A 12,791-nucleotide genomic window follows, 5' to 3' on the forward strand; every position below is an offset into this window, starting at 1 on the left:
CAAAAATGCCCGGTGTTTAAAAAAAGGGGTTTTCAATGAGTATACTCGCTAGAGCTGTTTATAAACAAAAGGATTTCAGTGTGTTTTTGCTCGTGAAATTTTAGCCCACTTTCAGTTTCAGAGATCAGGATTTTGAGGATGATACTCATTATTATTCTAATGCCAGACCCTCCCATCCCACATCAATCAACCTGCATGCTGATGATGCATGCTAATAGATTTACATTTACCTTTAGGGCCTTTACATTTAGCAGACGCTTTTATCCCAAGCGACTTACAATAAGAAGAAAGAGAAACAACAATATATCGCTATCGGTATAAGGATGTTCATGGAACCAAGAAACAAGTGATACCTACACATTTCTTTAAGGTTGGCAAAGTTGTCCTGCAGTTGTTTACCATAACCAGTGCTAAGGGAAGGTTGGTCATAGAAAGAAAACAAAGAATATAACAAACAAACACAAACAAACTTTCCATGGATCGTACACATCTCGGGTTAACTCGAAACTCAATTGTCCATTCAGTGTGAAAAATAAATAAAACTGTTTAATAAAAATCATTTTTGCAGAGACGCAGAGGAGAGAGGCAATTAAATGGGTGTTAGACATCCAAACACATTCTCTGACGCTCATGAAAACACAGAGAGAGTTAACTGGGCCCGATATTACTACAAGTGTAAACAATTCAATAACACAAGAACATCACATTTTCTACATAACTCTTATATGAGTTTCTATAAAAACGCTGAGTGGCTTTTCGGGAGACATTGCGAATTTAAATCCGAAAACACTTTTTCTTTTTATGTTCCTCATTTTTACGAGACTTCCTGCCTGCTCCAAAAGGATACCACCAAGCTATAAAGCGGTTGGCTCTCTGAAACAAATCTTGCATAACCTTTATTTGTCCAACGATTTACATCCAGCCATGTGGGCAAATCACTGAACAAATGCAAGCCCTGAAGCCACAAAGCTTTTAGTTAATTTGTAGCAACCGAGCAATTTACATTGTTGTCCTTGTTGTTGTCTGCCTACTTTTGGACTTGTGTATATTGAGCTGTTGTGTTGTTCCATACAGGCTATTGACCAGCCTGTACCAAACCTAAACAACACAATAGGTTGTTTCTACAGGTCGTCTTAAACAGTGGTTCTCAAACTTTACTTGATCCCCCTCCAAGATCTTTTTAGTACCCTCACCCGCACAAAACATTTATCTGAGAAAAATGTTATACGATTTACGTTTCAACCACTTGTCCATTTTCTCGATTTTCTTTTGTCTAGCCTTCAGAAGTTAATTTATTTTATTCTTATTTTTTCATGAGTACCCCCTGCAGTACTCCAAAGTACCCCTAGGTGTACGTGTACTTCCATTTGAGAACTACTGGTCTAAAGGACCCATATGAACATTCAGTCCCCTATATACTGTTCTAGAAACAGCAACGGGTCAAGGTTCTGTCTGCCAAAAACAAAATGGGGGACTAGTTTTATTCTCAGTGGAAAATGTTACATTTTAAGATGGTTTCAGCATTGGAATGTGTTTCGATCACATCTCTATTGATAAATGTGCATTTTACTTCGTAATCTTCCGTCTATGTTTCTGTATATGCTATGACGTGCATGATGTTTAGTATGTTAGTCAATGTTTCAATGTTTGTAGTGAGTGTTTTCTACCGTTGCAATGGTGATTCAGACGGACACTGCCAGCCCTGAAACCACTCAGCCTTCAAGTTTGACTTTGTTTGACCTTCTGTTACGTTGGTCATCTGAGCTGTCGTGTTAAGTGCTATGTTTTCGTCTTTCTTTTTACTTCCTCTAACACTTCGACAAACTTTAAAGTAGGATTTATTTATCATCGTTGTTTTGCACAGCAAAATGTATATCGATATATTCAAATGGATTTTTCGATGGGAAACAAAAAGCAAGCAAAAAAAAGCTAGTCGTCCCAAGGAATAAAATCTACATTTTTATTGAAAGAGCATCATCAGTTCCATAAAATAACCCATAACTGCTCAGATGACTAACATTACACAATGCAAAGAATTTGCAGAACAAAAAAAAGATTCAAACAACTGAAGTCAGCATTTTAATGCCAAGACTATCTTAAAACGTTAGTTTTTCCACTGAGAATATGATGATTGTCAACCATTTCCTTTTGGAAACCTTGACCTACATGAAGTATTGCTGATTATTGTAGGTTTGTATGTAGTTTTGGTCGACCTATACAAACACTGTGATATTGACTTATGTCCCTGGTAGTCAAAGAAATCCGGACCACCTGCAGTTTGTAGTTTGGTTATGAAGCCACTCAGATAATGAAAGTGTTACTATAGGGATTTTCTGTTAAATGCAACACATCAATTGTCCGATCAATACAGATCTTACTTAATGTAAAACTTTTACGACATTTAATTATTTCAACAATGTTCTGAAAGTCAGAACAATGAGAAACAACCCTTTCCTTAACGTGGCAATCTGATCCACTATCATTATCAGAGCACAAAATATGATTGCTTGTCATCCGATACTTTCGCTTTTCTCACTACTTTCTCATGTACTTTGGTTCGGTCTGATACCTGAGATGAGAGAGAGGAGCGACCTCCGCACCTAAAGGCGGGATCCTCCCCGTCCCCGTGGCTGACGGACGGTGTCTTGGCAGCCCGCTGTCCTGCAGCTCGGCCCGGTACAGACAGGACACGGCCCATCACCAGACGCTGTTGACTCACTGAAGCCCGGAGGCTCTTAACGCGAGTCCCACCACAGCTATGTGGCGTCTGACCAGAGCCTCGGAGCAGGGGGTGTGCCAAGACGCTCTCTCCCTCGCTCTCTCTATCTCTCATTCACACTACTCTACCTTTCTCTCTCTCTCTCTCTCTCTCTCTCTCTCTCTCTCTCTCTCTCTCTCTCTGACACTCTCTCTGCGACAACCACACACATACGCACACACACATGCACGCACACACGCGCGCACACACACACACACACACACACACACACACACACACACACACACACACACACACACTCATGTACACACACACACACACACACACACTCACACTCATGTACACACACACACACACACACACACACACACACACACACGCATACAGACACACACTCTCTCTCTCTGACACGCTGCAACAACCACACCCACACCCACACACACTCATGCATTCACACACACACACACACACACACACACACACACACACACACACACACACACACATACACACACACACACACACACACACACACACACACACACACACACACACACACCCACACCCCCCCCCCCCTCACACACACCCACACACACCTATGCATTCACCCACACACACACACACACACACACACTTACACACACACACATACACACACATACCCACACCCCCCCCCCCCTCACACACACCCACACACACTTATGCATTCACCCACACACACACACACACACACACACACACACACACACATACACACCCCCCCCCCACACACACTCAGGTACAGCTCACAGACCACGTATATACCAGTGTCTGACTCTCTCTGGGCTGTGGTCTGCCCTTTAATCCACTCCGGCGTCACGCTCCGCCAGCTCCCAGCAGGAAAATGACGGCTTTCTTCCCATCAGAGGCCGAGGGTAGACTTTGCTCGAGCTAAATATATCAAAGCGTGGAGGAGCGGGCGAGACTCTCACCCCCACACAGACTCACAGGTACGCAGGTGGAGAGAGAGAGGCCCCCTCTGACAGACGGGTCATTAGTATACCTCTCCCAACCACTGTGGAAAGGTCTGCTGCGGCCGATCACTGCACTGTATGGCCTGTGTGTGTGTGTGTGTGTGTGTGTGTGTGTGTGTGTGTGTGTGTGTGTGTGTGCGTTCGTACAAGCATGGGTGCGAGTGTCTGTTTGTGGGAGTGTGTGTGTGTGTGTGTGTGTGTGTGTGTATGTGTGTGTTTGATTGTGTGAATGGGTGTGTGTGTGTTTGTGTATGTATTAATGAATATATAGATGTGTGTGTATGTATGTATGTATATACGTACGTACGTATGTGTATGTGTATGTGTGTGTGTGTGTGTGTGTGTGTGTGTGTGTGTGTGTGTGTGTGTGTGTGTGTGTATGTGTCTGTGTGTTTGTGTGTGCATGCCAAATATCAAGTCTGTCTGAGTTGATATCTGGGTGGCACCCAGACAGACCCTCCTAACCCCTCGGTGGATCAACAGATCCATGCATGGGCTGAATCTAACTGAATCATATTGATGAGCACCAGTGTCATGTGACTACTGCTTCAGACATCTCACCGCAAGAACAAACAAATACACTGACCACACACACACGCACACACACACACACACACATGTAAGAACAAACAAATGTTCAGACACAGACACACACACACACACACACACACACACACACACACACACAGACACAGACACAGACACACACACACACACACACACACACACACACACACACACACACACACACGCAATGAACAAACAAATATAGGCAATGAGACAGGCACACACACATGCACACACACACACACACACATACTATGGATACCAGAGTGCATACACGTCACATCTCACGTCACATTTCACATGCACCATCAACAACACCAGTTAGACCGAAAAACACAAACACACACAGTGTCTGGCCACAGACAGACAGACAGCAGCCCACGGACACACCCCACCATGCGCGTACCCAGTCTGTTTACCAACGGTCAGCGCTGCTTCACGCGCCATTCCAGAGATTTCTGCTGCAACCCGACCGAGCTCCGTCTGAACCACAGATAACACGTCACGTCTAAGATGTCTCATATCAGAACCCTTATGTTACTGACACTCTCACCCAAAGTGCCCTAACAAGACTGAAAGGACTGGACTGCATTTATACCGCACTTTTATAACCAGTGGCCACTCTGGTTACAACATTGCCTAACATTCACCCATTTATTGACACATTCACACACCGACGGCGGTGTCAGCCACGCAGGGCGACAGCCAGCTCGTCAGGAGCAGTCAGGGTGAGGGCGTCTCGCTCAGGGGGACACCTCGACACTCAGCTAGGAGGAGCCGGGGAATCGAACTAGCAACCTTCCGGTGACCAGCCAACCTGTATACCTCCTGAGCCACATGCGGCCCTGAGAGTGCATTATACCATGATGATACAACCCACAAATGCAGCAATCATGCCAGGACATAAAAGAGAGATATGTCTCTATGAGATATAAACAGAAAGAGAATGTTGGTTCTTTGCATGCTGCAGAATGATGCATGCTGATGCTCGATGGGTCTGTGACAGAGGTGTGAGGTGTGTCTGCTGTCTGGGTGTCAGGGTGTCAGTTTGTTCCTCCATCGTAGAGCCGTGACAGCCAACAGTCAGGATTCTGTTGACCGGCGGCTGGGTGCCTTGTATTGAGGTCTTAGCAGTTATAGAGCGCAGTGGAAGGCTTGGGTGTATAGTTTGAACACGCCATTGATCCATGATGTGTCTGAGCCGTTCGCAGCATGTAGCACCAGTGACTGGAAGGAGGGACCCCCCACTCTGCGTTCCTTCTCTAGATTCTTTCCTTGCTAATTAAGGGAGTTTTTTCTTGCCCTCTGGGGGGCTAGGGTCAGGGGGGGGGTCATAAATATAGGGCCTGTTAGGCCCTTTGAGACTGTACCTGTGATGAAGGGCTTTACAAATAGAATTGCATTGAATTGAATCCTATCTGAGCCTCCACCAGTAGCCGGCGCAGGGTGCGGAGGAGCGATGTGGTGAGGGACAACGTTGGTTTAAGAACAGACGGGGTGCTGCGTTCTGGAGCAGCTGCAGCAGGCAGGCTGGTTCAGCAGGCAGACCAGCCAGAGGGAGTTAGAGAGGTCTAGACTCCAGAGGCAAGATGAGGAGAGCCTGAGACACCAAAGCCCGTGGGGCCCTCTGGGTGAGGGACCAACGAGACCTCCTGATGTCCTGGAGCTGGGATCTGCAGGAGCAATCATGTCAGCAGTGAGCCTAGCTAGACATCCAGGGCAATCATACATATGAGTGTATAACTAAGTCATTTTACGTACAATTGGCTTATTCTTAAAGTCGTGCCATAAAATCTAGCCATATTTTATGTCAATATATCAGGGGATACCATGCATACCTAATGAAATCCTTTAGGAAGAAGACTTAGGAAAATGTGTACTTGAGCATGTGGTATTACTCTCAAAAGAGATTAAATCAAATATCTCCACATTTGCATACACTTGCTAAAGGTTAATGTCGAACTATATATCCATTTCTTAAATAAGAATAATGGGGAAGTATTTGGTGACTGAAAAGTCTAGAAACCACGCTGAGCGCAGTTCCCGTCAGCTCATTTCTCTGTGTAACACTGACCCCTACTGTCCACAAAATGACACACACCCACCCACCCACCCACACACACACACACGCACACACGCACGCACACACACCTACGTACGCACACACACACACACACACACACACACACACACGCACACACACACACACACACACACACACACACACACACACACACACACACACACACACACACACACGCACTACTTTAGGCTCTAGCTTTTTGTTACAATATATATATATTTTTTTATGCATATATTTACTCATTTTATGCATTTATTTACCATTTATTTCTGAAACACAACTTATATACAAGAAGGGGCGGTGACCACGTGTGTGTGTGCATGTGTGAGTGAGTGTGTGCGTCATCAGTCATCGCCGGAAAGTAACGCGACATGATTACATCATACACCTGCGCCATGTTATCCAATAACAGCCCACCTCAATGACATGGGTTGTTGTCTGATCGGTATCTTGTACAGATACAGTTTATGGAAATATAATTCTGAATTATAAGCATTTTACCATGTTGAAGGGGACAGTGAAGGCGGGCTCCCGCGTTCTCAGCACATCTTTGATGAGACAATGTGTCTGTAAAGGTGAGTTACCTTCTTCAGTATGGGACATATATACGTGTGTGTGTGTGTGTGTGTGTGTGTGTGTGTGTGTGTGTGTGTGTGTGTGTGTGTGTGTGTGTGTGTGTGTGTGTGTGTGTGTGTGTGTGTGTGTGTGTGTGTGTGTGTGTGTGTGTGTGTGTGTGTGTGTGTGTGTGTGCGCGTGTGCGCATGCCAGAGCTCAAGTCTGTCTGGGTGTCCCGGTCTAGCCTTCTATATATAACGCATTGTTCAGGTTTCAGCCTCTTTTTCTGCTCTCCAAAGCCAAGATAGGCGGGTGGCCAGCGGTCGGCTTATCTCAGGAGGAGCGGGTCGGCTGGTAACCTGACGGTTGCTGGTTCGATCCCCGGCTCCTCCTAGCTGAGTGTCGAGGCGTCCCTGAGCGAGACGCCTCACCCTGACCCTGACCTCCTGACTGCTCCTGACGAGAGCTGTCTGTCGCCCTGCATGGCTGACTCCGCCGTCGGTGTGTGAATGTGTGTGTCAAATAGGGGTGATTGTGAGGCAATATTGTAAAGTGCTTTCATTGGCCACTGGTTAGAACAGCGCTGTATAAATGCCGTCCAGTCCATTTACTCTTGATGGGGTTGCATGCTTGACTCTGCTGTCGGTGTGTGAATGTGTGTACGAAGTCTCTCTTTGGATCAAGTTGTCTAAATGTAACGTGTGACCACTGTTTCCTAGATGTTCGCGCGTACAGCGTTCTCCCGGTGCCTCGCGACGAGGAGGAGGAGGCGATGCTGCACCGGATGATGCGCGTGGACCATGCAGGAGAGTACGGGGCCAACCGCATCTACGCAGGCCAGATGGCGGTGCTGGGGCGGTCCCAGACGGGCCCGCTCATCCAGGTGGGAATGCTGAACCGGGAGAGGACAAATACACTGATGTCGCAGTTATAGCTTAGGTAGAACAATCCAGTACAATCATGCGTATCAGTGTATAAGTGAGTATTTTGACGTACATTTGAATGGCCTATGCTTAAAATCGGTGATGTAAAATCGAGCCCTGTTTTATGTCGATATATAAGTGGATACCGTCCATACCTTGTGAAATCCTTTAGGAAGTTAGACTTATTCAATAAAAATAATGGGGAGGAGTCAGTTAGGAGCAGGTATTTGGTGAGGAGTCTAGAAAACGAGTACAGTTCCCGAAAGGTCTGGACGGTGACAAACACACCGATGTCGTTTCATAGAACACTTTCCGTGCGTGAAATGGAATTATCTCTTTGTAGTTCCAGTGCGTCCACGTATTCACTAAGAGGAATGCCGTGTGCTCATTGTTGACCTGCAGCACATGTGGGACCAGGAGAAGCGACACCTCGCCAAGTTCAACGAGATCCTGGCGGAGAACCGAGTGAGGCCCACGTTCCTGCTCCCCCTGTGGAACATCACTGGGTTCCTGCTAGGTGGGCGTGGCTCCTCCTCCATGCAGACTCTCACTTACGCACACAATGTTTAGGATTAACGGTGACATATTTCACCACCAGGTGTGAGTGTGATTAGCCGTTACAAGCCGTTTGAAAATCTGCCTCTTCTGACGTCACAAGTGGGCGTGTCCGCCTAGATGTGTCAAGGACCTCCTCGAAAATGAGATGGTACATCTCAAGGGGCTATCCTTGAAATAAAGAATAAATAAGTGTGTGCTGGATAGATCAGTCTACCAGCCTACCCATTGGACTGTAGTAAACGTTGCTCATCTGTCACACATCTAGGTGGACACGCCCACTTGTGATGTCAGAAGAAGCAGATTTTCAAAACTGCTTGTAACGGCTAATCACACCTGTTGGTATAATATGTCACCTTTAAAGGGGTGATATTATTTACATTTACATTCACATTGAGGGGGCATTTAGCAGACACTTTTATCTTAAGCGATACAATAAGTACATTTGTCAGAACAACAACAATATGTCAGTACAGTGAGGATGTTCATAGAACCAAGTGCCAAGCACCAACGATCACTAGGTTAACCCATTCCCCGTAAACAACAAAGATAGCTAGGGTAAGAAGCCACACAACTAAGTTCTATAACTGAGAACTACATACATACATTAAGTGCCAGTGACATGTATCCAGGGAGGTGTCTCTCTGCTGGTTGATCGATGCGTGGTCTGTCTCTGGTCACTTCCAGGGGCGTCCTCGGCCCTGCTGGGTAAGGAGGGGGCGATGGCGTGCACGGTGGCCGTGGAGGAGAGCATCTCGGAGCACTACAACAGCCAGATCAGAGCCCTGATGGAGGAGGACCCAGACAGATACACTGAGCTCCTGCAGGTGGGTTCACAGCCGCCTGGTCATTCATAACACGGCTGGACTCTGCACAGCCTCCCCCCAACCCCCCTCTTACACACTTATTGTATGTTGTACGTCCTTCCACTTAAAAATAGTACTTAGCATGTGTAGCGTCTTATCCTAGCTATCTCTGTTGTATACGGGGAATGGGTTAACCTAGTGATTTTTAGTACTTGGTTCTATGAACATCCTTACTGTACCGACGTTGATATATTGTTGTTTCTCTTTCTCCTGACACATTTACTTATAGTAAGTCACTTTTGATAAAACCGTCTGCTAAACGCCCTCAATGTAAATGGAATCTATTTAGTTTGTTACAGATGCATAACCCTATCATGTCAGTTAAATTATGTTACTTCCCTGCCCAGTACGGGCAGCTAAACCCTGGTACTTTACATCTGTCCTGGCTTTATAAGGTTCTTATGTATGTGTTCTTTGTACATTCCCCTCTCTCTCTTCCAACACTCATACTAATAGGTAATAAAGGAGTTCAGAGACGAGGAGATGGAGCACCACGACACAGGATTGGAACAAAACGCTGAATCTGTAAGCTCTTGGAGTGGTTCTTAAAGTTTGTGGTTTTTCTATTTCAATATATGTAAACTGTTGATAGTATACAGTACCGTTCAAAGTTTCGGGTCACCCAGACAATTGCATTTTTTTCCATGAAAACTCACTTTTATTCAACAGTTTTCAGCTGTGCTAACATAATTGCAGAAGGGTTTTCTAATCATCGATGAGCCTTTTAACACGATTTACTAAAAATGTACCATTGGAACACAGGAGTGATGGTGGCTGGAAGTGGGCCTCTGTACACCTATGTAGATATTCCGTGAGAAATCAGCCGTTTCCAGTTGGATAGTCATTGACTACATTAACAATGTCTAGACTGTATTTCTGATAAATTTTATGTTATCTTCATTGAAAAAACAGTGGACAAAAATAAGGACATTTCTAAGTGACCCGTGAACAGTAGTGTACATAATTGTATGTATTTATCTTTCTGTTTTGTCTGTTTTCCAGGTGCCTGGATACTGGCTGCTAAAAGCTGCCATACAGCTGGGCTGTAAAGCAGCGATTCGTGTTTCTGAACGTGTTTGATCGCATTTTGTATAAATATGTAAAAATATTCTGATATGAATAAAACTATCGTACTTTGTTTTTGCATCACAAGTTGAGTCTTTTCTTGCAGTTTTGTTTTGCTAACCTTCCTGATTGTAACTGGCTGGTTTCTACTCTGCCAATGCTGTCTGACTATTCCCACATTGAACTCACTACAAAAAAATTGTCAAAGTACATAAAGGTTTTATAAACATCCAAAGATACTGAAGACTAAATGTTTACTATAATAACATGCTCAGAGAACTCATTAATTTCTAGTTCACTTTTATAGGGTATATTCTGCTATCATGAAAAATGTAGGTGTCATATTTATTACAAAAATCAGTTAAGTCTGTGGCAAGATTTCCAGTCCAATCTTTTTAATATTTACCTAAAGCATTCATTGAATCAAGGTCAGTGTATGCAGGCCCTATCGCCCACTACCATAACCCCCCAACACACTGCCTCTCCTTCACACCTGATAGATCCGGATCCAGCTGAACAATGGCTGTCATCTACACTACAGCACCTCAGCACCTCACAGCTGCTCAGGGAACATTAGGTCACTCAGAATGAAGGATCAACCCCAGACTGTCAAGGGGCCCTAATCGAAATACATTAACCATGAGATCATTCAAATAGGTTGAAAATAAGTTAAAGGAATAATGTGCCTACTGCGTGAACTTGGACAGCAGGCCTAAGCTACTGTATATTTTATAACATCGGTCATAATGGTAGAACTTGGGGAGAGAAATATTTGAGGTGGTGCGCAGTATAAAAGGTTTGAGAACCAATGATTGTAGACAATCAAAACTTTACATTTATTGAAACAGAAAAAACACAAACTTTAAGAACCACTCCAAAAAAGTAAGCTTACAGATTCAGCGTTTCGTTCCAATCCTGTGTCATGGTGTTCCATCTCTTCGTCTCTAAACTCCTTTATTACCTATTAGTATAATTATTGGAACAGAGAGAGGGGAAATGTAACATTTTTGGGCGATAGAAACCAAACGAGACGGTGGCCCATGTGAGGGACACGCGTCCCCGCATTCTGAAGGGCCAACGCATGATGCAAAGCACTGACATCACCTCAGCTGGAATGCCTGATTTACGGCCTGTCCGACCTGGCACGGCTGTACTGATACCCACTGTGTGCTGAAAGAAACTTTGTCAAGGTCAGTCTGGAGCCAATCTGCACTTCTTGGAGAGAAATAAATACGATTGAATGAAGAAAAAAAAAATGATATTCAGTGCACCGTATGAATGTTCATCGTCTAGGGCCGGATGAGAGTTTACGATGTTAGGCTACATGTAAGGTCAGGGTACAGCTAGGTTTATCTGGAATGAGTGTAAATTCCATGCAATACTTGCATTACTTTTTCTTTATATTTGTATACAGTATACAACATCATCGTATGGCATAAATACTACCGGGAATAATTACTTTATACAGAGATATCAATAAAAAAAAAACGTGGCTGGTAGGCCTACAACTACCACTTGAACACTTTACAATTTACTACACCTCATTACTTATTATAACTTATTACCACTTAGTTTCTCTTATTATAGGCCTAACTTACTTTATTTTATTATTATTATTATTATTATTATTATTATTATTATTATTATTATTATTATTATTGTTGTTGTTGTTGTTGTTATTGTTATTATTATTATTATTATTATTATTATGTGTTATTGTTATCTAAGCTTATTTTTCACTTATTCTTTACATATTTTTTCTTATCTGTAGGCTATTTACTTTAGGCCTATCTTGTATTGTTGCTGCTATGTGGCTGTTGAGGAACTAAGCATAACGAATGTATGTATCTGGTGTGTCTTGTACAATAAGATGTAATAAAAGTGAATCTGATTCTGAAAAAACAATCACGCTGCCGGTGTATCATCCGGTTAAGGTGCGTTTACCTAGGAGCGCCTCGTCATTTGTTAAAGCGCTCCTCGTGTTCCCGGGCTGCGTGCATCCTACATACCGTGATGCTCCGGCAGCGGCGTGCTGATGTCCGCGCTGCACATGGCCCGAGCAGCTGGGCTGGCATCGGGCGGCGCGGCGGCACTAACGCATTCAATCAGCCGGCGGACCTCCTGTGGAGCCGGCGAGCGTAGTGTTACCCTGCGTCTCCAATACATCACCGCCCTGACAAGTCCTGCCCGCCCCGTCCAGCGGCTCTCCAAGGCCGTCCTGCCAGCCGTGACTGGTGTCAAGCCACAGAAAAAAAAAAACCTGATGCTCCTCCGTGAGCGATGGTCCAGTCTGTCACCTGCTCCTCGTCAGGTCAGAGGATCGTGGCAGAAGCCACTGTAAAACTTTTCACTGTGAAATTACAGTGAGGTACTGGCAGCAGTTTCGCCAGTAACTGTTTATTAGGGACCGAGCCAAACTTGGCAAGGACCCTATTGAAACCCTCG

The 12,791-nt window shown here is 44.6% G+C and overlaps 1 protein-coding gene across 1 annotated transcript; it reads left to right on the forward strand.

The window, feature by feature from the left end:
• The first annotated feature begins 6,781 nt into the window (after positions 1-6,781).
• coq7 (coenzyme Q7 homolog, ubiquinone (yeast)) lies at positions 6,782-10,419 on the forward strand. The gene is made up of 6 exons (XM_084465165.1): positions 6,782-6,957; positions 7,657-7,820; positions 8,263-8,377; positions 9,103-9,242; positions 9,738-9,806; positions 10,284-10,419. Exons 1-6 carry the CDS (start codon positions 6,885-6,887, stop codon positions 10,359-10,361), a joined length of 639 nt encoding a protein of 212 aa, XP_084321291.1. The 5' UTR covers positions 6,782-6,884; the 3' UTR covers positions 10,362-10,419.
• The last annotated feature ends 2,372 nt before the right edge of the window (positions 10,420-12,791 follow it).

This window comes from Micromesistius poutassou (assembly GCF_964030765.1).
Source record: "Micromesistius poutassou genome assembly, chromosome: 3".
In the NCBI taxonomy this organism is placed as follows: domain Eukaryota; kingdom Metazoa; phylum Chordata; class Actinopteri; order Gadiformes; family Gadidae; genus Micromesistius; species Micromesistius poutassou.